A 24,319-nucleotide genomic window follows, 5' to 3' on the forward strand; every position below is an offset into this window, starting at 1 on the left:
CTTCAGTGTTGACACTAATGGTGGAGAAGCAGTCACACACACAGCCCTTGCTTTGGATACACACCCAAATTAAGTTAGCGGAGACGTAGCTGGTCTTTGCTAGTACGCCGATAATGTTTGCACAACAAGTTATCTGGATTGTAATTAAATGTTCCTGGTGCCTCTTGCCCTTCCCTTCAAGTGATGTTCAGCTGTTTACATCTTCTAGACCTCAGGCTCATCAGTCTGTTGAAGGGGAATTCTTTTTTCTTTTAAATGTAAAGTATATTGTTCTGTATACCCTGGGGAATTCTCTGCTCTCACTGCAGGACACGGTAATGCTAGGGCTGCCAGTCGCAAGGTGGGGCCTGAAGATCTCCTGCTTTGACAACGGATCTCCAGCTGGCAGAGATCAGCTCCCCCAGAGCAAATGGCTGCTTTGGAGGGCGGACTCTATGGCATTGCATCATACTGAGGCCCCTCCCCTCCCAAAACCCGCCCTCTCCCAGATCCACTCCCAAAGGCTCTAGGTATTTCCCAACCCTGTGTAGCACCTACCTCCTCCCCAGGCAGCCCAGTTTTGCTTCCTTACACCAGGAATCCTCAACGCTTTTGAGACAGTGGGCACCTTTGGAATTCTAACCCTGATTTTTACAGAAGCAAAATCCAGATATGTCCTTGTCTACTTAATTAAAAAGCAAAGATCATAGGGGCGCAACCGCAAAATGGCCAGCATGGGAGGCAAAGCAACATAGACAGAGAAAAGAGCAAGAGTCCAGTAGCACCTTGAAGACTGACAACATTTGTCGCAGGGGGTGAGCTTTCGTGAGTCACTGCACACTTCTTCAGAAGTAAGCAGTGATTCACAAAAGCTCACCCCCTGCCACAAATAAGGTGCGACTGGACTCTTGCTCTTTCCTCCTGCTACAGACGGACTAACATGGCTACCCATCATGATCTACAATGAGAGGAAAAGCCCATGTGTAGGGACGAGAATAATAAGTTTCAAGATGTTTTTTGTAGCAGGAACTCCTTTGCATGTTAGGCCACACACCCTCTGATGTAGCCAATCCTCCAAGAGCTTACAGGGGTCTTAGTACAGGGCCTACTGTAAGCTCCAGGAGGACTGGCAACATCAAGGGGGTGTGGCCTAATATGCAAATGAGTTCCTGCTATATAAAAAGCCCTGATAAGTTTTAAAAATACACTGGGAAAGGGAGGTGGGAGAGAATAAAACCAACACTGTAGTGGCAGCTAACACTAAAAGTTATTTTAATTTGTACAGCCAATCAGAACTTCAATGACCACTTTCTAAAAACACCTGGCTGGCACCAGGAAAGGTGCCAGTGGGCACCACATTGGCACCAGGCCTTACACTATGCATTCCACCATCCTATTTGGAGCAACAATTAATTCAAAACAATAGCAACAGTGACACATTACAGTAGCAATATTGAAGCTATATTATTTTAATGTCTCTACAGTTAAAATCATATTAAAAACATTTCCTTTTAAAAATATGCTCTCTTGAAATCCCCAGTGGAAGATGAACAATAATGCAGGATTATTAAAATGCTCAAAGGTTCTACATAAACTGAAACAGGGCAGACATAGTCCAATTTGATTTTTTTTAAAAAAAAAAAAATAACTATAAAAACGCCCACCCCAAATCAAAAAGTTTGCAACTGCTGAAACGTTATATTAAAAAAAATGGAGTTCAGTACAGCCCACTGAAGAACAAAAAAATAAAAATAAAAATGAAGCCCAATAAAAGAATTTCACTTGAAATGACAAAGGCTGGAGAGAAGATGACATTATGGGAACTTCCAAAGACAGAAGGAAACAGTCAATGTTCTGGACTCCTCAGGAACTTAGCTGCTTTGTTATGGGTACATAATTCTCATCTTTTCGGGAAGAGGGGTGCAGAAGAAACACCAAAGTGGAAGACAGGATGTTTTACCCAGGACAGATTTTATGTCGCAGTGCAGGAGAGCGCAAGGCAACCATGAGGTTGGTGTGTGGAGGGGGGGGGTTGTGTGCATGAAACAGGAGCTTTGACAAGGTGAATTTTGGGATTGTGGTGCATGTGAAAAAGTGAGTGGGTGGGTAAACGTGGAGTGGTTTGCAGAACTAGGGATCGATTCGGGCAACAGCTAGCAATAAACTTCTTGGGTACATAGGATTTTGTGCTGGGCACTGTGAACAAGGGTTCAAATGGGAAGACCATCTTGTAAAATGTCTGAAAACTGAGACACAAGGGTTTCTAGATGAAGCTGTCTTCCTGGACCCAATTCCAGGGAGACGCCAACTGAGTTCAGAGTCCTACATTCAGGGCATGGGATTTTAGTCTCTTGAGCAGATTCCAAGGAGGGAAGGAGTTCCCTCTTCTCTCATATCCTTTCCATCGTATTTACAGTACTATGAAGTACTCGACCTTGCAGCTACAGTATTGAAACATCCAAAGACTGACCCGTCGACAAACATCAAGAATGCGTCGACTAAAATTAAAACGAGATGTAAAGAACATCACTGGGATTTAAGGGAATTCAGGGCTATGAGATTTTCTTGTGTGTGGGGGGGGGGGGAGGGTTGGACCAGAAAAATAACAAGGTAAGGGGAAAGGTGAGATGAAGGTGAGATATCAGGCCAGTAAAATGGGGAGCAGCAACCGGACAAGAATAACCAACACCGTTTAAAGGGAATGGAAATAAAGGTCAAAATTATATTCCATAGTTGGCTGATAGGGATGGGGGGTGGAAACAGAGGAAGTAGAAAGTGGATTGGAGGACTCAATCCGATGAAGGGTAGGAAAGGTTGTGTTAGATCCTAGGGAGCCACCAGGTAGCTAGACACCTTGATGTCTGGCCGCTCGCTGCACTGTCTGGGTAGGTCTGGACATGAATTGATCCCTCGATTTCAACAGTGGACAAGAATGGCAAACGGAAATCAGGGTCAAAGCAGTTCTGCGGCTTATGGCACACAAGGACTCTGAAGTCCTGAGTTCTACATCCACTGAGAACTTCTGGGTACACGCCATGCCCACAGTAGTGGAACCTCACCACTAGGCCCCACAGCCAAGTAGATTCTCCTATATATTGAAGCACAGTAGGCTGCCTTTCATGTATTCCCATGCTTGACCTCAGAAGGCCTTTCTGATCCACACTTCATCAGATATTGCACTGTAGCAATCCTCTGCAGCTAAATTTTCCTGTGCAGACAAGACAATCCAGTTGGGAACAGTTGCTGTACTATTAACAACAGTGCAATATCCAATGAGGTGTGGAAGCAGCTCTAATTCTCAGCCGTGTCCAAAATCAGAGGCCAAGGTGCGGACACAGGTATGGGGTGGAGGTCCGGGGAAGATTTCCTGATGACCATCTCCATCTTCTTATGCCTGGCGATGGCATACATGAGCTGGAGAAAGTGCCGCAAAATACACTCATCCACCAGCCAAGAGTGCCGCAAAATACACTCATCCACCAGCCAAGCTTTCTTGTTGGGTGCTCAGCCCTCTCCTGGAAGGTCGTCTGCCAGATGAAGCTGGGGAGCTGGTTTCCTTGTGGAGCAACCCAACAACCTTGCAGAGCCAAAGACCTTGCTCTAGCCAACCCGGTGGGTCAGCAACGACCAGAAGAATGAGAACTCACTACTAGCTATAGCCCTAGCTCGAGATCCCTGTCTCTGCCAGTAGGTTCCACATCCACAAAATCCTTTATGATGCAAGGAATGGGGAGACTCGAGTGGAATACAGGAGTACTGGGGGTCTGAGAGGCACCATCACGATAGCTACCAGGTCGGGGTTGAGTGGAATCGCAGCTCCTGGAAGCGGGATCAGAAGATTCACCCAGAATGGTGATCCCATCATGGTTACAGGGCTTAAGATGGAAGGCAGCCTCACCACCGTATTTGGGTTCCAGGAAAGCATCAGCAATTGGGGGTTTTAGGGAGGAGGGTTTTGCTGGATGTTCTGCCTTGTCATGGTCACATGGTACAGTAGCATCTCCAGGCGTACAAGAACTGGGGGCAGCAGCATCAGTGGCGTCGGGGGCCGATATCTTGTGGAAGAAGCCAAATGACACGATGCAAGTGACGGCAACTACGTCGATCATCAGCTCCAACACTTCCACCAGGGAAATGACGGAAGAGCCGAACCAGAGACCCCAGTGGGCTCCCAGTTGGGAAATGAGCATATTTACCTGCAGAAGAGAGGAACAGAGATTGCTGAAGGCAGGGCTCTTATTTTGTAGCAGGGACTCCTTTGCATATTAGGCCACACACCCTTGATGTAGCAAATCCTCTTGGAGCGTACAGTAAGCTCTGTACTAAGAGCCCTGTAAGCTCTTCAAGGATTGGCTACATCAGGGATGTGTGGCCTAATACGCAAAGGAGTCCCTGCTACAAAAGAAAGTCCTGGATGAAGGCTATATGGCCCAGGCTAGCCCAGTCTCATCAAATCTTGGAAGCTAAGCAGGGAAGACCCTGGTTAGTACTTGGATGGGAGACCACAAGGAAGTCCAGGGTTGCTACGCAGAGGCAGACAATGGCAAAACCACCACTGAATGTCTCTTGCTTCCAGAACCCTACAGTGTTGCCACAGCTTGGCTGTGACTTGATGGTATTTTCCACCACCACACCAGAACTTTCTAATAAAAGGGAGAATTTCTCAAGCCCCTTCTCTCTTTATATTTTATTTAGAGAAGACATGTAACCAATAGGACCTATGCTCAGGTATGTGAGTGAGGCCCCATGGACTAGGGAGATATACTTCTGAGCAGGGCCTTTTTGTGTGTAGAAAAGCCCAGCAGGAACTCATTTGCATATCAAGCCACACCCCCTGATGCCAAGCCAGCTGGAACTGAGTTCCTGCTAAAAAAAAAAGCCCTGCTTTGAAAGTTCAGCGAAACAGCGAGGGTTGCCAATGCCCAGACAGGGGCAGGGGAGGCCCTCCCCCCGGTTCAGGATCATCAGAAAGCAGGGGTGGGGAGGGAAATGTCTGCTGGGCACTCCATTAATTCCTATGGAGACTGATTCCTATAGGGTATAATGGAGAACTGATCTGTGAGTATCTGGGGCTCTGGGGGGGGTTTGGTTTTTTTGAGGCAGAGATACCAAATTTGCAGCATAGCATCGGATACCTCTCCTGAAAACACCTACCAAGTTTCAAAAAGATTGGACCAATGGGTCCAATTCTATGAGCCCCAAAAGAAGGTGCCCCTATCCTTCGTTATTTCCAATGAAGGGAAGATATTTAAAAAGTGTGCGGTCCTTTTAAATGTGATGGTCTGAACTCCCTTTGAAGTCCAATTATATTTGTCACAACCTGGCTCCACCCCCAATGCCTCCTGGCTCCACCCACAAAGTCTCCAGATTTTTCTTGAATTGGACCTGGCAACCCTAAAAACAGCAGTCATGGTAAAGATATCATACAAGGGTTGCTTCTTGAACATGGTCTGGATACTGTTAGAGTGCATTCTACCACTCTGTGCCCAGAATGTGGGGATTTAGTCTTGCATTCCTCTTCAGTTCCTGCAGTCTCTTTTGACCCCCAGAAAGATCCCCCTGAGTTGGCAACCCTAGCCAGAATGGAAAGAAAAAGGGGGATGCCTTCTGTGTACAGATGGTTGTACACATGCTGTTAGGCATCAGTATAGAGAGGCAAGAAGTCTCTTATGTTACCTGCAGAAAAAACACGTTGGTAAAAGAAAGCAGTTTTGGGAAGGATGCGCAAAGCAGACGGTGTGTCTCCTCGCAAGGACCCTGGCCTGGAAAATGGCCTTGCCCTTATACTATGTAAACCAGGACAATGGCTGAGGACAGCAACGGTTTGTCATTGAGCCTGGTCTTTCCCATTTCTCCTCTCCATGTAGAGGTGGGACACGATCGGTTCTTAAGCGCCATATCCATAGATTTGGAATTGTTGCTGCTTCTTGTTTTTAATCAGCTTTGTAAAACTATTTATTTCACTTTTATTTCATTGAATTTGATTTGTTAGGCCAGCCTTCCTTGCAAGCAGGGCTCAGGGCAGCTTACATAAGGGCAAATGCAATAAACATTAGAAATAAAGCAAGATGAAAAAAGACTCAAGCATCAATAATAAAACAGTACATCCAAGATGGCGATAAAAAATTCAGTACCCATTTGCCCCCTGGGGTAGAGGGGAAGGGATATGAGAGTGCCAGACTAATACTGTCCTCAACCGAAAGCCTGGCAGAACATCTCTGCCTTGCAAGCCCTGAGAAAGGCAATAAATCCCATAAGGCATGGATGTCCTCAGGCAGGGAGTTCCACCAGGTGGGGGCCAAAGCCAAAAAGACCCCGGCTTTAGTCAAGGACAGCTGGATCTCTCTTGGCTGTATCCAGGGCGTTTTTTTTTGAGCAGGAATGCAGAGGAACGCCATTCTGGCTGGCTTGGCTTCAGGGGGTGTGGGCCTAATATGCAAATGAGTTCCTGCTGGGCTTTCTGTACAAGAAAGCCCTGCATGAAACAATAGTGACATTAGGGGGTGTGGCCTAGTATGCAAATGAGTTCCTGCTATATCTTTTGAGATGTTGCTCACTGACCTAAGCCCTGCATAGTGAAGAGTGGTCTATAAATCTAATAAATAATAATAATATCCGGAACCATTAGGGCAAGGCACCCCTTTTTGGGTTAGGAAGCCACCACATCCCTCACCCTGCCAAGCAGGGAGAGAGGCCACAGGCAATGAAGAGCATGTAAACAGACACCCTTCAATTGCAATAATACTAAGTGCATCTTACTTCTTCAGCCACTCTGCATCTTCCATCTCACCCTGTAACCCCCCCCCCCCCATCATGGAATCTGCCCTAGAGAGACATGTCACATTGAGGCTCACCAGGGAAAACTCCTGTAGTGTAGGTAGGTGGAGTGAAGAGGAAAGTACACACAGACATCAAGGTACAGGATGTGGAAGGTACGCACCGTAAAAGCTGGAGTCTCTTGGGTGGCTTTATACCTCCATTCGTCAAAGAAGATATGCACTTTGGAGACACTGTTCCTGAACAAGAGAGACAAAGAAGTATGAATGAAGTAGCATTGTTCAGAGAAATTCTGCTCTACCCAATTTATCCTTGAAATCCAGCAGTCTGTTTCTTTTCTGATTTACAGGAATTCTGTGATCTGTTTCGACTCTGTTCCATTATGATCCAAAGAGAGGAGGGAGAAGGAAAGGAGATTCTGCCAAATTTCAGACTTCCACTCTGCAGATGCTCATAGGCAAGCTATATCTTCCCAAACATTCCTGTCCTGCACAACCTGTGGTATGCAACATTTAAAAAAATGCAAGGACTGAAGTTATAATGCAACTCTGCTCACGACCTGAGTTTGATCCCGGCGGAAGCTGGGTTCAGGTAGCCAGCTCAAGGTTGACTCAGCCTTCCATCCTTCCGAGGTCGGTAAAATGAGTACCCAGCTTGCTGAGGGCAAAGTGGAGATAGCTGGTGAAGGCAATAGCAAAACACCCCATAAAAAGTCTACCATGAAAACATCATGATGCGACGTCACCCCAGAGTCAGAAACTTGGACAGGGCACTACCTTTACTTTTTAGAACATCACTGTGTGATGTTCTGCAAAGAGAAACTGAAGAGGAATTCCTCTTCTGAAAGAGCACAAGATGAATCAAGGAGCCCAGAATTGTGACCTCCCCAGCGCAAAGGCCTGTTCTGCAGTGGACAGCAAAGAGCTGGGGACAGGAAGAGCATCATAACAAGAAACAAGGCAGGAAGTCAGAGCTATTGAGGAATGCTCTCTACTGCTGTGACTTCAGGGTAGCATCCAGCCATTCCCGTCACCAGGGGGGAAAGGCAGTGGTGGCTCCATAAGGGCTGTTGACCCAGCAGGTAGAATCATAGAGTTGGAACAGAAGGGACCTCCAGGGTCATCAACCCGCTGCACAAGGCAGGAAATTCACAAATACAGGGGTAGAATTCTAGCAGGAGCTCCTTTGCATATTAGACCACACACCCCTGATGTAGCCAATCCTCCAAGAGCCTACAAAAAAGAGCCTTGTAAACTCTTGGAGGATTGGCTACATCAGGGGTGTGTGGCCTAATATGCAAAGGAGCTCCTGCTAGAATTCCATCCCTGCACAAAGACCTCCCCTTCCCCACAAACACCCACAAGACTGAAGGTCACTGCAACAGGACAGTCTGTGGGCCTGTGTGGGGGAATCCCTCCATGTGGGAGTTTGTTTCTTACTTAGCTTGCGTTGGGTGAAATACACCCACTCACCTTTGAGTCACGTTGTATTCCTTTGCCTGGGCCAGTATGTGAAATACCCACTCCTGAAAAGGAAGCAAAGTGTTTGTCATTCTCCCAGCTTCCATGCAGTCGCCTGGAAAAACCCCCAAAGCTGCCTGCCCGTAAACTAGCTCCATATCTTCCCACTCCATATCCTGCCATGTGTTAATAATATAAATCCTCCTTCATTACATAACTAGCACAGAGCACACAAACTGTAACCATGATCTTTTGGCACAAAACAGAAAAGGACTGTCTACATCAGGTGAAAACTTCATGCATATTTATAAACCAAATGTTGTCATGCAATTATATACACACATTGAATAATACACTTTCGATCCACTTTCAATGCACTTTACTGATCATTTGCAAATGAATTGTACCATTTCGCACAATAAAACCCAGTTGCAAAGTGCATTAAAAGTGGGTTGAATGTGCATTATTCAGTACTTTCATATGTGAAGGTGCATGTCATTCATCAACCATGATGGATTGTATATAATCACATTTTACTCAGTTCTGCCTTCATTTCATAGCCCTACATCAATATCTATATCCTATTATCAGGGCTTTTTTGGAGCAGGAATCTCATGGTCAACGCTTTGAGCCTAGGACTCAGGGGAAAACATGAAATGGCTGGGCATTGCAAGCTTTTGTACATAAGTTGCTTCATGCAACACTGAGTTAAATGGCGTTTAAATTCTAATCTGTTTTTAATTGTTTGATTCTGTTTTATTGTTGGTTTGAACCCACCCTGAGCCCATCACAGGATAGGGCGGGCTATAAATTGACAGAAATAAATAAATAAATAAACAAACAAACAAACAAATAAATAATGTGCCAATGGAGAAAATAGAGGCTTTGCTCTGTAGCGCCTGTACAATTGAGCAAGCCTGGCAAAGCAAGCTGTGATGCAGAAGGAAGCAAGAGAGAGATAAGGAAGCAGATGACAGTGAGATGCTCATGGATCTGATAGAAGCCTTCCAAGGGCCTGATCTGGCCCTTGGGCCACACATTTGACACCCCTGCCTTAGACAGCCTAAAGTTTAAGGGAGGGAGGGGGGCAGGTACATCTGTTGTATCTGCTTTCCCTCCGTCCTACTTTATCTAAACACATATCAGAGAATATTTTCAATTGGGGAAATAGTACCAAGGAAGAATTAAACCTCCCATTATCCAGTTCTGCAATGATCCGTAGCAGACTCTCTCACAGGTATTTTTTGTAGCCAAACTGCACACTGCGGATCTGCGATCAGAACCCCTGATAGCACATGCAGTGTGATCCTCACATCCGAGCATGGTCTTCCTTCCGTTCTTCCATTGCAGACCCTTGAATCCAAAGCTAAAGTGGTTGTGGGGAAAGAATGAGGAAACAGCTCCTTACCTTGGAAGTCCACTGGGAGTAAGCTGCCGATAACAAATACTGGGTTACCCTGAGAAGAGAGAAACAATCAGCCTGATGTTCCTTTAGAGAGTAAAACTGCTAATTTGATGCTATCTTGCCCACTGCTCCATTCTTGCAGATCAAGGACCATAGAACTGACATAGCCCCGAAGAAAACTTTCACTCATTCCCCACCTCCCCACCCAGAAACTCACCTACAAAGCTTCGGGCATTTGTCGAAACATCCCAGCTTGTTGGATTTGAACTCAGCCTGCAGTCTGTAGAAACAGTGACCTAAAAAGAGACACAAGGAGCTCCAAATGTTAGTTACCACAAAGGGAAACTTTGGAGGGAGTCTAGGGCAGCAGTGGCCAAACTTCCTTAATGTAAGAGCCACATAGAATAAATGTCAGATGTCTGAGAGCCACAACACATGAATGTCAGATGTTTAAGAGCAGCAAGAAAGGGAGGGAGGGAAATAGATGAAGGAATAGGAAGGCGAGGCGGAAAGAAAGCAACTTCAACTTTAAATGCATTCTCCAGGCTGCTGGCTGGCTTGGCTTGGAAAAGTGATTTAAAGAACAAATGCCTTCTCTGTGCAGTATTGGGGGCTTCAAGAGCCACACAGTATGTATAAAAGAGCCACATGTGGCTCCTGAACCGCAGTTTGGCCACCCCTGGTCTATTCAAGGCAGCTGGGGGGGAGTTATAGGGAAAGGAGTCATGGATTCTTTGGGCTGAAGTGTGCAATGAAAAGGGCTATTCTCATAAGAAGGAAACATAGATTCTCTAGAGGGCAGTATGCAGAGAGGTTATTCTCATAACAGAAGAACTGTGGATTATCTGAGGTGAAGTATGCAATTAGTCTCATCCCATGAGGAAAGGAACCATGAATTCTCTGCAGTGAAGCAAGCAATGAGACTGGCTATACCCATAAGAGGAAAAGCCATGGATTCTCCAGAGAGAAGCAAGATTCAGGTGAGTAGCCATGTTGATGTGAAACAGCAGAATAAATTTTGAGTCCAGTGGCACCTTAAAGATAAACAAAGTTTTATTCTAGGTATAAAGCTTACACCCGGAATAAAACTTTGTTGGTCTTAAAGGTGCCCCTCGACTCAAACTTAGTTCTATAGGGTGAAGTGTGCAATGAGACAGCATGGTGTAGTGGTTAAGAATGGCTTACTCTAATCTGGAGAACCAGGTTTGACTCCCCACTCCTCCTCCACATGCAGCCAACTGCGTGACCTTGGGTTAGTCACAGTTCTCTCAGAACTGTTCCCTCAAGAGCAGTTCTCTCAGAGCTCTCTCAGCCCCACCTCACAGGGTGTCTCCTGTGGGGAGAGGAAGGAAAGGAGATTGTAAGCCACCCTGAGACTCTGAGTGAACGGCAGGGTATAAATCCATCTCTTCTTCATCAGAGAAGGTACTATGGATTCTCTGGAGTGAAGTATGCAATGAGAAAGGCTTGTCTCATGGGGAAAGAAGCCTGGATTCTCTGCAGTGAAGCACGCAATGAGAAAAGCTAATGGGCATTCTCATAAGAGAAGGAGTAGCCATGGATTCTCTGAAGTGAAGTGTGCAGTGAAAAAGATGCATACAGAAAAATGAACTGTGGATTCTCTGGAGTAGAATAAGCAATGAGAGCAGCAAATTTGTACTGTTCCTGCTGCCACCATCCCTCTGCTCCACTTCCTGGCCCTCAGCTCTTACCCCATGCTATGTGCTTGGCATAGTCACAGTACTCTGCTTCTGAGGGAAGCGGGTAGAAGTAATAGGCACAGCCACAACGTTCCACCATGATGCTCTGGAAGCAGGAATGGACACATGCCTGGGAGCAAAAAAAGAGGTCACATTCAGTGTTCCCTCTAAGCTGAGTTACTGTGAGCTAGCTCACAGATTTTTTACCTCCAGCTCACACATTTTTGTCTTAGCTCAGAAAGGATGACCCCAGAGCACACTAATTTATGCAGTGGCTCACAACTTTAATGCCAGTAGCTCACAAAGTAGAATTTTTGCTCAAAAGACTGCAGCTTAGAGGGAACACTGGTCACATTCTCTCTCCCCATCACCACCCTCATTCAGGGAGTGCGAACCAGGGCTGTCTAGCAGGGAAACTGTGGTGGGGAGACGGAATTCAGGGGGGCCCAAGTCAGTTGGAGGGTGCCTGGAGCCAGAATCAGGCAGAATTAGAGCACAGATTTTCTAAAAAAAAAAAAATTCTAGCGCAGTTCTAACTGCGGCCACTAGGGGCGCAGGGAGGGCAGAGTAGCTGGGTTCAACTCAGATAACCCTTTCCTTCTCTGCCCAACCACGCAGCTACGTTTTGGAGCTTTGGTGTTTTCTGTTTTTTTAAAAAAAAATCTTGGAAACAACTGAAACAATTATTTGGGTTTAAGAAATTAGGCAGGAGATGGGTGTAAAGAATGACCAGAGCTTTTTTTTTTTGTAGAAGGAACTCCATTGCATATTAGGCTACTCTCCCCTGATGTAGCCAATCCTACTGGAGCTTACAGTAGACCCTGTAAGAAAAGCCCTGTAAGCTCCTGGAGGATTGGCTACATCAGGGGGTGTGGCCTAATATGCAAAGTAGTTCCTGTTACAGAAAAAGTCCTGAGGATGACCAAATTCCTGTCCCTCCTCCCCACTTCCCCTTTGTTGTTTACCTGTTCGGTGTATTTGGATGGGTACAAGTTTCTCACAGGCACGTCACTCCCATTCCAAGAGCATCGACCGTAGGCACCCCCAAGGTGTTCCAGTACCTTCTAACAATACAAGCAAAAGGTCTGGTGAGCCTCTGAGAGAACTGCTAATTCAAGCCCCAGAAATTTGTCTAGCTAACAGGCTCCTAACAATAGGACTGTTTTGGAGGTCAATTAGGGTTGCCAGCCTCCAGGTGGGGCCTGGAGATGTTCTCTTTTTACAACTGATCTTCAGCTGGCAGAGGTCAGCTCCCTTGGAGATAATGGCTGCTTGGAAGGGTCGACTCTGTGGCATTGTACCGTGCTGAGGCCCTCCCCAAACCCTGCCCTCTCCCGGATTCACCCCCAAAGTTTCCAGGTATTTTCCAACACAGACTTTGCAATCCGAGAGCAAGGGTGTCAAACACATGGCCTGGGGGCCAAATCAGCCCCCCCCCCCCCGGAGGGCTGCTATCAGTCCCGCGAGCAACCCACTTTTGTCTGCTTCCCTCTCCCTCTCTTGCTTCCTTCTGCCGAACTCGGAAATTGCAGCTAGTGCAGAATGCGGCGGCCAGGCTGCTACTGGGACTGCCTCGGTGGGAACACGTGCGGCCCAGGCTGAAGGAGCTGCACTGGCTTCCAATTATATTCTGAGTTCGCTACAAGGTGGTTATTACCTTTAAAGCCCTATATGGCCGAGGCCCTGTCTACCTTAGGGACCGCCTCTCCCCACATGTCCCCCAGAGAGCACTAAGATCTAGCTCCCAAGGCCTTTTAAGGATCCCTGGACCAAAGGAGGCCAAACTGAAAGTAACAAGAGAGCAGGCCTTCTCCGTAATGGGCCCCCACTGGTGGAATCAATTACCAGAGGAAGTGCGAGCCCTGCGGGACTTTAGTCAGTTCTGCAGGGCTTGCAAAACTACCCTCTTTATGCAAGCATATAAGGAGTCCTGAAAACGATACCTTGCCATCGAAAAATATCTACTGAATAGCACCTTAATTTATGGTAGTCTTAACTTTTATGTAGTTTTAACCTTATGTAACTGTTTTAAATGTATGTATCAATTGTATTTTAATATTGTCTTATGTAAATCATGGGAAACCATGTCTTGTTAGCCGCCCTGAGCCTGCTTCGGCGGGGAGGGCGGGATACAAATTAAAGATTATTATTATTATTATTATTATTATTATTATTATTATTATTATTATTATTATTATTATTATTATTATTATTATTATTATTATTATTATTATTATTATTATTATTATCACAACTTGCTTTGCCAGGCTTGCTCAATCGCACAGGAGCTACAGAGCAAAGCTCCTCCCTTGGGGAGAAAGTGGGGGAAGGAGAGATAGCTTTGCCAGGCTCTCTCAATCGCACAGCTACTGAGCCAAGGCTCTCTTCCTTCTATTAGCTGAGGCTCAATAAGCCAGTGAGGTGGATTAGGCTGAGTGTGTGTGTTTGTCTGTGTCCTTTATAAAGTTTATATCTCCCCTACCTGGCATTGCATCTTATGACAAACTTGGTCTAGCCTGACGAGGTGAAGATCCGGCCCTCATAACAAATGAGTTCGATACCCCTGGGTCATTAATTCATAGGGTCGCCATAAGTCAGAACTTGACAGCACTGAACACACACAACAACAGCAACAACAACAACTGTGCTCAGCTCCAAAAATTCTCCCTTCCCCTCCTCTCCAGTGGATGGACTCTCCCTGCTACACATCACTGTGACAGTTTAGCTCACTGGACCACTGTCTGTACCTGCAAATGGTAAAAATCAACAACTGCCTATAAAGGGGCCTTCTCTGTTGTGGCCCCGCACCTAATGCAAAGGTCTGCCTGAGGAGATCAGGCAGGTTCCCAACTCTCCTGGCTTTCTGCACACTATGCAAAACTGAATTATTCAAAAGGGCTTTTCTGCACAGGCAATCGACTCACGCTATACTAAAAGATTCACAAAGTTACTTGAGGAAATAATTCAGAGACTGCGGTCTATAAGGCTGTGTCTAGCTGGCTAAACGAGGAGCCTACTATGGGATTCTGCATCATTTAATGCGTTCTATGAATACTTAGGCTTTGCTTCGGTTCTGTTTTTAGAGTTCTGGTTGGTTCCTCAACCCAAATGCTATTTCGCTGTTTCCTGAATGTCCCATCTGGTTGATTGTATTGACTCGCTCTGTGTAATCGGCCTTGAGTCAAAGTAGGAAAGGTGGACTATAAATAATGTAACTACACATTAAAAAATAAGCCTTTGGCAATGGGCTAATGCTTCCCTGCAGTGGTTCGGCCCTTTCTTGATGTGCTACAAGGAGGGCCAGCTCTAGTCTGTTTGGCACTCTAGGCAAGGCTAACTTCCGGTCCCCCCCCCCCCCTGCACTGATAATGTCACTGAGTCACATGGGGGGTGCTCAATTTGGCACCCCCAGAAGGCCAGCACCCTAGGCAATTGTCTAGTTTGTTCAGTGGCAGAGCCAGCCCTGGCTACAAAGAAGACCGTCGATTTATACCTGCCCTTCTCTCTGAATCAGAGTCTCAGAGCGGCTCACAATCTCCTTTACCTTCCTCCACCACAACACACTACAGCAAACTGGCTCCCTCTAGAAGCACTCTTCCTAAGTGACCGACCTTTCTCACAGTGATGGACGTTTGCATGCCGGGGCGCACATCAAAACCTCCTTCCCCCATGCAGGCAGGTTCGTTCTGGTCGTGCACCATCACCCGAGCGCCAGACCCCGCAGACAGCAGCGGTATCGAGTCATTTTGCTCCGTGCGCAGCAAAAGGGAGAGGCCTGCGGGTGGGACAGAATGAGGCAAGGGCAGTTGCGAATGGAAGCAAGAAACACAATGACGCAGCTTTTTGCTCAGACTCACAGAATGGCAGCACTGGATTTTTAGGAAAGCCGGTGATCCTAGGGTAGTTAGGGTCAATTCTCCCTCTAAGCTGCGGAGTCTTGTGAGCAAAGATTCTCCTGAGCCACCGGCATTAAAATGAGGAGCTACTGCATAAAGTAGTCTGCACTGGAGCCATCCTTCCTGAGCCAAGACGAAAATGTGTGATCTGGAGGCTAAGAAACCGTGAGCTAGCTCACACTAAATCAACTTCGAGGGAACACTGGTTAGGGCTGCCAACTCTGGACTGGGAAATTCCTGGATATTTGGAAGTGAAGCCTGGGGGAGGGGAGGGTTTGGAGAAGGGACACTCGCCAGCAGGTAGAATGCCATATAAGCCATCATCAAAGACGCATTTCTGTCAGGGGTACTGATCTCTGTCAGATCAGCTGTCATCTGCAGATCATCTCTGTCATCTGCAGATCAGCTGTAATTCCAGGAAACCTCCCGGCTGCATCTGGACACTGGCAGCCCTGCGTTTTATAACAGTTCATTTGGGGGTCATAGCTGGCAGAGAGAAGGGACAGCACAAGGAAAGCAAGGAGGAGTTTTTTGTAGTAGGGACTCCTTTGCATGTTAGGCCACACCCACCTGATGTAGCCAGTCCTCCTGGAGTTTACAGTAGGCCCTGTAAGCTCTTGGAGGATTGGCTACATCAGGGGTGGGTGGCCTAATATGCAAAGGCAGGGCTATTTTTGTAGCAGGAACTCCTTTGCATATTAGGCCACCCACCCCTGATGTAGCCAATCCTCCAAGAGCTTACAGGGCTCTTAGTGCAGGGCCTACTGAAAGCTCCAGGAGGATTGGCTACATCAGGGGTGGGTTGCCTATTACGCAAAGGAGTTCTTGCTACAAAAACAAAGCCCTGATTGTATCCAAATGGAAGTCCCTGAGACAAGAAAGGAAAGGCTTGGATGTGTACAAAGAATTACTTTATAATAAAAAAATTTTGCCATTGTATGCCACCTTTGGAGGGAAGGTGGCATACTTGAGCGCAACCTCGTCAAATCTCAGAAGCTAAGCAGGGTCAGTACTTGGAAGGGAAACCACCAAGGAAGATTCTGCAGAGGAAGGCAACAGCAACCCACCTCTGCTTAATTACTTGCCTTGAAAGACCCTTGCTGGGGGTTGCCATAAATCAGTTACAACTTGATGGCACTTCTATCCCACTTTACCCTGTAAGAAGTTCACAGAGAAAAATTTGTGGTGTGGGGGGGAAGGAAATCTCATTTTATTCTTGCAACAAACTGGTGGCATAGGCTGAACAAGAATGACAGGCCACCCAGAAATGCTTGTGGTTTAGGGTTGCCAATCCCCAGGTGGGGGCAGGGGATCCCCTGGTTTAGAGGCCCTCCCCCCGCTTCAGGGTCGTCAGAAAGCGGGGGGGGGGGAGGGGAGGGAAATGTCTGCTGGGAACTCTATTATTCCCTATGGAGATTTATTCCCATAGAAAATCATGGAGAATTGGTATCTGCGGCTCGGGGGGGCTGTTTTTTAGGGTAGAGGCACCAAATTTTCAGTATAGCATCTAGTGCCTCTTCCCAAAATACCCCCCAAGTTTCAAAAAGATTGGACCAGGGGGTGCAATTCTATGAGCCCCAAAAGAAGGTGCCCCTATCCATTATTTCCTATGGAAGGAAGGCATTGAAAAGGTGTGCGGTCCTTTTAAATGTGATGGCCAGAACTCCCTTTGGAGTTCAATTATGCTTGTCACAGCCTTGATCTTGGCTCCACCCCAATGTCTCCTGGCCCCACCCCCAAAGTCTCCTGGCTCCACCCCCAAAGTCCCCAGATATTTCTTGAATTGGACTTGGCAACCCTATTGTGGTTGTGGAGGGATTCAAACTCCAAGTCAAGCATACTATCCAGAAAGAGCTTGAACAAATGATGCAACAGTTGGACCAAACAAAAGGGGGGGGGGGGGTTGTTCCCTCTAAGCTGCAGAGTCTTGTGAGCAAAAATTCTACTTCGTGAGCTACTGGTGTTAAAGTTGTGAGCTACTAGAATTAAAGTTGTGAACTACTGCATACAATAGTGAGATCTGGGCTCATCCTCCCTGAGCTAAGACAAAAATGTGTAAGCTGGAGGCGAAAAATCTGCGAGCTAGCTCACACTAATTCAGCTTAGGGGGAACACTGGAACCAACCCCAATACAAGAAAGGTTGAAAACAACAATTGAACAAAGCTGAACGTGCAGTGCTATTATAAAAATATACAGTCTATTTTAATTATGCATAAGAAATGTTAAAATCAAACTGAAAACCACCTATCTATGGTTCTGTATAGCGGTACCTTTACGCAATATCTGGACAAACATCAAAATATAGGCATACAGATTTAAAAGGTACACAGTATCAAAACATAAGAATCAAACGCGTTTGGGCTACAATACAGGCTGAGCATTCTAAAATAAACCTCCATGCATTCAAAACTAAAACATATAATTATATAAATTTAAAATAGTATATATTTTTCTAATAGCGCTGCATGTTCAGCTTCATTCAATTGTTGCTTTTGTTTTAACTTTCTTTGGTTACCTCTCAAATGACTCACCAGACAATGTCTGACATAAGGACCAAAAATGGTAGGAATGTATACTAAAGCAATCGTAAGAGATAGGGCTCCGGTCTCCTGGTGTAAGGTATGGAGAGGCTGAAGTTCCACTCAAGGATACGCACCATGTTGGATTCCAGGCATGGATGACATCCATTGTGTGCTATCAGTCTTGTCGTTGAGTGTGAAGCAATTCCCATAGGTAGGATGACGGAAATGGGTGAAATTGCTAGGGGGGGTGGGGGGGAAAGAGATGTGAAGATTCATATTCGAGGCAGACAGCAGTGTCGTATATATACATATAGTCAGGGCTTGTTTTGTAGAGAAAGCCCAGCAGGAACTCATTTGCGTATGAGGCCACACACCCCTGATGCCAAGCCAGCTGGAACTGCATATAGTTATCCCAGGACCCAGGCATTGAGGACAGGTTTACTAAAGGTTCTTCAGCATCTCACAGGAAATAGAATCTTTAGAGCAGGGGTTCCCAACTTTTTTTTGAGGCTGCAGGCACTTTTGCAATTCGGACATAGTGTGGTGGGCACAGTCGCAAAATGGTAGGGTTGCCAGGTCCTACCTTGCTGCTGGCAGGGGGGATGCTAGACTCGGTCCAGGAGGCTTCTGATGACATCACTTGGAAGTGATGTCATCATGTCACTGACATCACACATGATGCTCTAGGTTTTCAGCAAAAACTTGATAGTTTTATTGCTACAAAACCATAATTTGTCCAAAACCCAGAGAGAGCACCGTTGTGTGGCATCAGCAACGTGATGATGTCACTTCTGAGTGACATCATCATGTCAAAACGTTGTGCGTCAACATCCCTATTTGGGGGTGGGGTTTCCCCTGGCAGCCAGCGGGGAGCTGGAGGAATGGAGCCCCGAAGCCCAGGGATACCCTGGTTGGACCAGGAGTTGGGCAACCATATAAAATGGCCACCACAGGAGGTGAAGCCAACTACAAAATGGCTGCCACAGCCTACTTTTAGCCACAGAGGGAAGATCCTTGTGTTATGGTGGCTCCTGCTGCCAAAACAACATTTCAAAAAAATCTGTACAGCCAATCAAATCTTCAAAGGACATTTTTGCTGCCTTGCGAAGCAGAAGCTCCATTTGGCCCTGCACACTGTCGAAAATTGCTTGGCGTATGCCAGAAGAGGTGTCAGTGGGCACCCAGGCACCCACAGCCACCATGCTGGGAACCAGTGTTCCCTCTAAGCTGAGTTAGCGTGAGCTAGCTCATGAATTTTTAGCCTCCAGCTCACACATTTTTGTCTTAGCTCAGGAAAGATGACCCTAGAGCACACTAATTTATGCAGTAGCTCACCACTTTAATGCTAGTAGCTCACAAAGTAGAATTTTTGCTCACAAGACTCTGGAGCTAAGAGGGAACATTGCTGGGGATCCCTGCTTTAGATCTCCAGTGCTACAAAAGGGGTGCAAGTTGCTCAACAGTGAGCTGGGTTGGGTTGGGTCTAGTGTTGCCAAGTCCAATTCAAGAAATATCTGGGGACTTTGGGGCTGGAGCCAGGAGACTTTGGAGGTGGAGCCAGGAGACATTGGGGGTGGAGCCAGGAACAAGGGTGTGACAAGTATAATTGAACTCCAAGGGAGTTCTGGCCATCACATTTAAAGGGACAGCACACTTTTTAAAATGTCTTCCTTCCATAGGAAATAATGAAGGATAGGGGCACCTTCTTTTGGGGCTCATAGAATTGGACCCCCTGGTCCAATTGTTTTGAAACTTGGGGGGTTCTTTGGGGAGAGGTACTAGATACTCTACAGAAAATTTGGTGTTTCTACCTCAAAAAACAGCTCCCCCAGAGCCCCTGAAACTTCAAGATCAATTCCCCATTATACCCTATGAGAATCGATCTCCTCATAGGGAATAATGAAGTGCTCAGCGGACTTTTCCCTCCCCCCCCCCCCCTTGGTTTCTGGCGACCCTGAAGCGAGGGATTGGCCTCTCTATTCACGGGTTGCTGCCAACTTTTTCAAAGTAACACAGACACACCATCCCAAGAGGAAGCCTTTCCAATCGGTGACTGAAGCCTCCGGAGGTGGAAAGGCACATTGTCCTCTGAGGGCGGGGCTTCCCCCCGCCGACCAGCTGACTGGGGGTGGGAAGGAGCCTGGGAAAGCGGAAGAACCCCCGCTGGGACCTGGGGATTGGCAAGCCTAGTTGGGTCTCTGCCTTTGGAAGAATTTTGTGCAACCTTAAATGGAAATGGGCTGATCCAGTGTGAGGTAGCACCTTATGGTCAGCAGTACAGCCACATGGAGGGGCTTTTAGAAGAAACACAACTAACCACCTCAATGACCTTCAAGGATAAATAGTCCTGGAAATCAGAGTGTAGGAAACCCACACCTTTTGGGGTAGGGGGCAGAAAAGCAACCCCTTTAGGGGGATTCCTTCTGGACTTCATTTAGAGATCAAGTTTGATGGTCCTCATGTGGCTGGATATCCAAAAAAGTGATAATTAAATAATTAAATTTAAATAAAATAATTAAATTTAAATAAAATAATTTAAAAATTATACTAGAGTTAGCATAGTGTAGAATTTGTACATTCAGAATTCACCATGCTTCACAAACATAATAGCAAAAGATACAAGCTCACCTTTGGTAAATCAATTAATCAACGCAGGGGTGGAATTCTAGCAGGAGCTCCTTTGCATATTAGGCCACACACCCCTGATGTAGCCAATCCTGCAAGAGCTTAGAGTAGACTCTGTAAGAACCCTGTAAGCTCTTGGAGGATTGGCTACCTAAGAAAGGCGTGGCCTAATATGCAAAGGAGCTCCTGCTAGAATTCTACCCCTGTAATCGAGGCCCTTAGGAATCTATCAGTATTTGTCCGCTGTGACTGAAGCTGTTCTAAGGGGTCTAGAGTAGAGGTCTTTCACACCACCGACAACCTGACTCTCTTAATCTGAGATGCCAGGGACTGATCTAAGCAACCTGGGAGGTGGTGGGCTCTCCTCCTTTGAAGGTTTTTAAGCAGAGACTAAATGGCCTTCTAACAGCAATGCTGATTCTGTGAACGTAGGCAGATCACGAGAAAGAGAGCAAGAAGGGGTGCAACAGTGCTTAGTTCTCATGGCCCCTTCTTATGTGCCCAGGGAAATGCTGATTGCCACCTTGGGATCAGAAAGCAATTTTCTCCAGGCCAATTTGGAGGGGGTTTTTGTCATCTTCTGGGTATGGAGCAGAGGTCACTGGGGGTGTGGGAGGCATTTGTGAATTCCCTGTATTGTGCAGGGGGGTTGGACTAGATGACCCTGGCGATCCCTGCGAACTCTATGATTCTATGATCCAGGCGATTTACCACTGAATCTCAGCCCCTCCCTAGGCACAGTGAACCACCACCTTCAGGATATAGGGCTTACTCCTTGTTGCAGGATTCCTTGTTGAAGCGGCAGGAAATGATGAAATTTGCATCACTGTCTTCATCCGGAACCTGGCCGCTGGGCAACCGTGCCAGGAGATTGATGTAATGGAATCTGTACCACTCCTGGGACAGCATCGATGCCAGAAGAGAAGGTTTGGTAGAAGCAGTCTCCATTGCTTTCATTACACTACAAGGGAGACGGACAACACCCAAAGGCATCAGGGCAACACATGAATGTGCAGATCAACACAGATCATTTATGTATTGGATCCTGGCCTAAAGAAAAGCTGAAAGTGGCCTACAGATTCCCAGGATGTGACACAAGTATGTCTGTGGACACATCACCTCAGGGCTTTTTTTTTTGTAGCAGGCCAATCAGAAGCCTGACCTCCCACACACACTTTCTAAAAAACATTTGGTAGGCCTCAGGAAAGGTGTTGGCAGGCACCACACTGCGCATGGGCACCACGCTGGGGGACCATGTAAGTAACATGATTTTTACAATGGCACCATGAGATGAAAACTGCAGGGGGTGGGGGAATGAAGCCATTCCTCCCTCCATGCTGTGGTCGCAAAGAGAAAAATGAGCAGGCATGGATCTGGGAATAGGGCTGCCGAGTTCCTGGGCTGGGCGGGGCTTCCCCCGCCCCGGAGGTTTCCTAACCTGCCGGGCCCGCATTGGGCTGGCGGGGGGGGGGGGGGATCCTCCCGCAACATTGGTGGCACGATGCCGTCACTCGCAGTGACGCACACAAAATCACGCCGCACACACACAAAATGTTTTCTCACAGGGGTGGGGGTGGGGTGGGCACGCATTGGGATTCTGCCTCAGGTGCCAGCTGCATATTAGAATAACTCTGGAACCCAGGGGGCAGGGCGGCCCCACCCACCAGAAGGAAGCCGACTCCTCCATCATGGCTGCTCCCCTCAAGGCTGGTCGGATCCTCGGATGTTAAATGTTGCAACGGGTGACGCTGAATGTGTCCGAGCCAAGTGGAGGACGCGGGAAGATGGGGGACCTCTAGCAGGGGATGGTCCTGGGCTTTCTCAAAGCCATACAGGTCCTTCAGTGCCTGGTGGGCGATGCGATCCAGTTCCTGGAGCTCCTCCTGGATGGCGCTGTACCTGCAAAAGAGAAATGGGATGTGTTGAGACCCCTCTCCATGTTTTCAAGGTGTGCCCTTCAGCTCTGCTGATAGATGAATGAAGCTCTTTGTGCTGATGGATGAATGAAGCTTTTGCATTTGGTGTTGTGTATCTCCGAGTTGTTGAATTAACAAGAGTCTAACAAAATATTATTCTAGTATAAGCAGTTGTGGCTGAAATCCCTCTTTTTCAAATGCAAGGAAGGCTGCAGATTTATACCCTGCCCTTCCCTCTGAATCAGAGACTCAAAGCAGCTTACAATCTCCCTATATCTTCTCCCCCCACAACAGACACCCCTGCGAGGTCCTAACAAGAGTCTAACAAAATATTATTCTAGTATAAGCCGTTGTGGCTGAAAGCCCTCTTTTTCAAATGCAAGGAAGGCTGCAGGTTTATACTCCGCCCTTCTCCCTGAACCAGAGGACTCAAAGCGGCTTACAATCTTCTATATCTTCTCCCCCCCCCCCCACAACAGGACACCCTGTGAGGTGGGTGGGTCTGAGAGAGCTCTCACAGCAGCTGCCCTTTCAAGAACAACTCCTGCATAGCTATGGCTAACCCAAGGCCATTCCAGCAGCTGTAAGTGGAGAAGTGGGGAATCAAATCCAGTTATCCCAGATAAGATTCCACACACTTAACCACTACACCAAACATGCTCTACTTCTGAAGTTGCTTTAATTTTATTTATGTCATTTATACCCTGCCTCTCTCCCCTATAAATAATTTTATTTTATGTCATTTATACCCCCTCCGATGCCACCTCTCACCGTTGGGGCCGCAGAGTGCACAGCGTGACAGCGGGGAATGTCCGATTGTCTGCACAGAGACTGATCTTCAGGTTCACAGGGTAGCCATAGTAGCGTTGGAGGGTATCCCCAAACTGCCAGTAAAGAACGGCGACGGTCAGTAAGAAGAGCACCGTCCAGAAAGTCGTCTTCATCTTGTTCTCTGCAGGACAGACCAAACGGATGGCGCCGTGGACCGTGCTGTGAGTGCAGAAGAACTCAAAGAGCTCCTGATAGGAAGCCGGGAATTCAAAGAGGCCCTCCGAGGGCTGGGCCCTCATGGGTACCTCTTGGTTAGGACTGGCTTTCTCAGTCTCATCAGGCACTGGCCGCTGCCGCTCTGGGCTTGGCATCATCTGCTCCGGGCCAGATAGCTGTTACTTCAACCTCCAATTAGACAAACCGGCCACGGCAGGCTCCTAGCCGGGCATTACCAGCTTGTTGAGCCAACACTTCTCTCTGGCAGCCTGCAGACAAAAGGCTCAGAATGAGCACAGCTGAGAGACCAAACAGATTCGCCGAAGGATGAGAAGGCTTTGCTGGCTTCTCTTTCCCCACATCCTCCTCCCCTCTGGCCAGTTTCTGAACAGAAGAGTGGCAGGATGCATCCTTGAAAAGTGAGCCGGCCTCCTTGACAAAAGTCAACCAGAGTTTGGGGAGGGGGGTGTTACTGAGAAAGAGAAAGCATTCTGTACATGGTCAGGAGCAGAGGTTCCCAATCTTTTCAAGCCAAAAGAGGAAGATTTGCAATTCTGACACAGCATTCATTCATTTATTTATTTATTCATTTATTTTATTTATTTATTTATTTATTTATTTATTTATTTTATATTTATATGCCGCCCATTCTATGCAGACTCAGGGTGGCTAACAACATAAAATACACAATAAACAATAAGCAATGATGGGTGCAGCCACAGAATGGCTGCTGTGTAGGGTTGCCAGCCTCCAGGTGGGGCCTGGAGATCTGCTTTTCCAACTGATCTCCAGCCAGCAGAGATCAGCTCCCCTGAAGAAAATGGCTGCTTTTGAGGGTGGACTCTACGGCATTGTACCATGCTGAGGCCCCGCCCCTCCCCAAACCCCGCGCTCTCCCGACTCCACCTCCAAATTCTCCAGGTATTTCCCAACAAAGCCCTAGGAACTCAACTGCTGCAAGAGCTCACAAAATGGCTGCTGCAGCTTCCCTTCAGCCACATGCTGAAGATCGGTGTAGAGTGATGGCAGCTGCTGCCTAAGCAACATTTTT

At 47.1% G+C, this 24,319-nt stretch overlaps 1 protein-coding gene across 1 annotated transcript; it reads right to left on the minus strand.

The window, feature by feature from the left end:
- Positions 1-3,632: 3,632 nt before the first annotated feature.
- LOC132585774 (amiloride-sensitive sodium channel subunit alpha-like) lies at positions 3,633-23,392 on the minus strand. Its single transcript, XM_060257659.1, is given in 13 exon segments — positions 3,633-4,175; positions 6,920-6,995; positions 8,229-8,281; positions 9,625-9,673; positions 9,839-9,917; positions 11,334-11,451; positions 12,287-12,385; positions 14,933-15,096; positions 17,875-17,978; positions 21,138-21,265; positions 21,267-21,326; positions 22,030-22,264; positions 23,053-23,392. Coding segments are annotated over 13 exon segments (2,007 nt in total). The 5' UTR covers positions 23,352-23,392.
- Between the last annotated feature and the right edge of the window lie 927 nt (positions 23,393-24,319).

Source organism: Heteronotia binoei, chromosome 17 (assembly GCF_032191835.1).
Source record: "Heteronotia binoei isolate CCM8104 ecotype False Entrance Well chromosome 17, APGP_CSIRO_Hbin_v1, whole genome shotgun sequence".
Taxonomy (NCBI): Eukaryota; Metazoa; Chordata; class Lepidosauria; order Squamata; family Gekkonidae; genus Heteronotia; species Heteronotia binoei.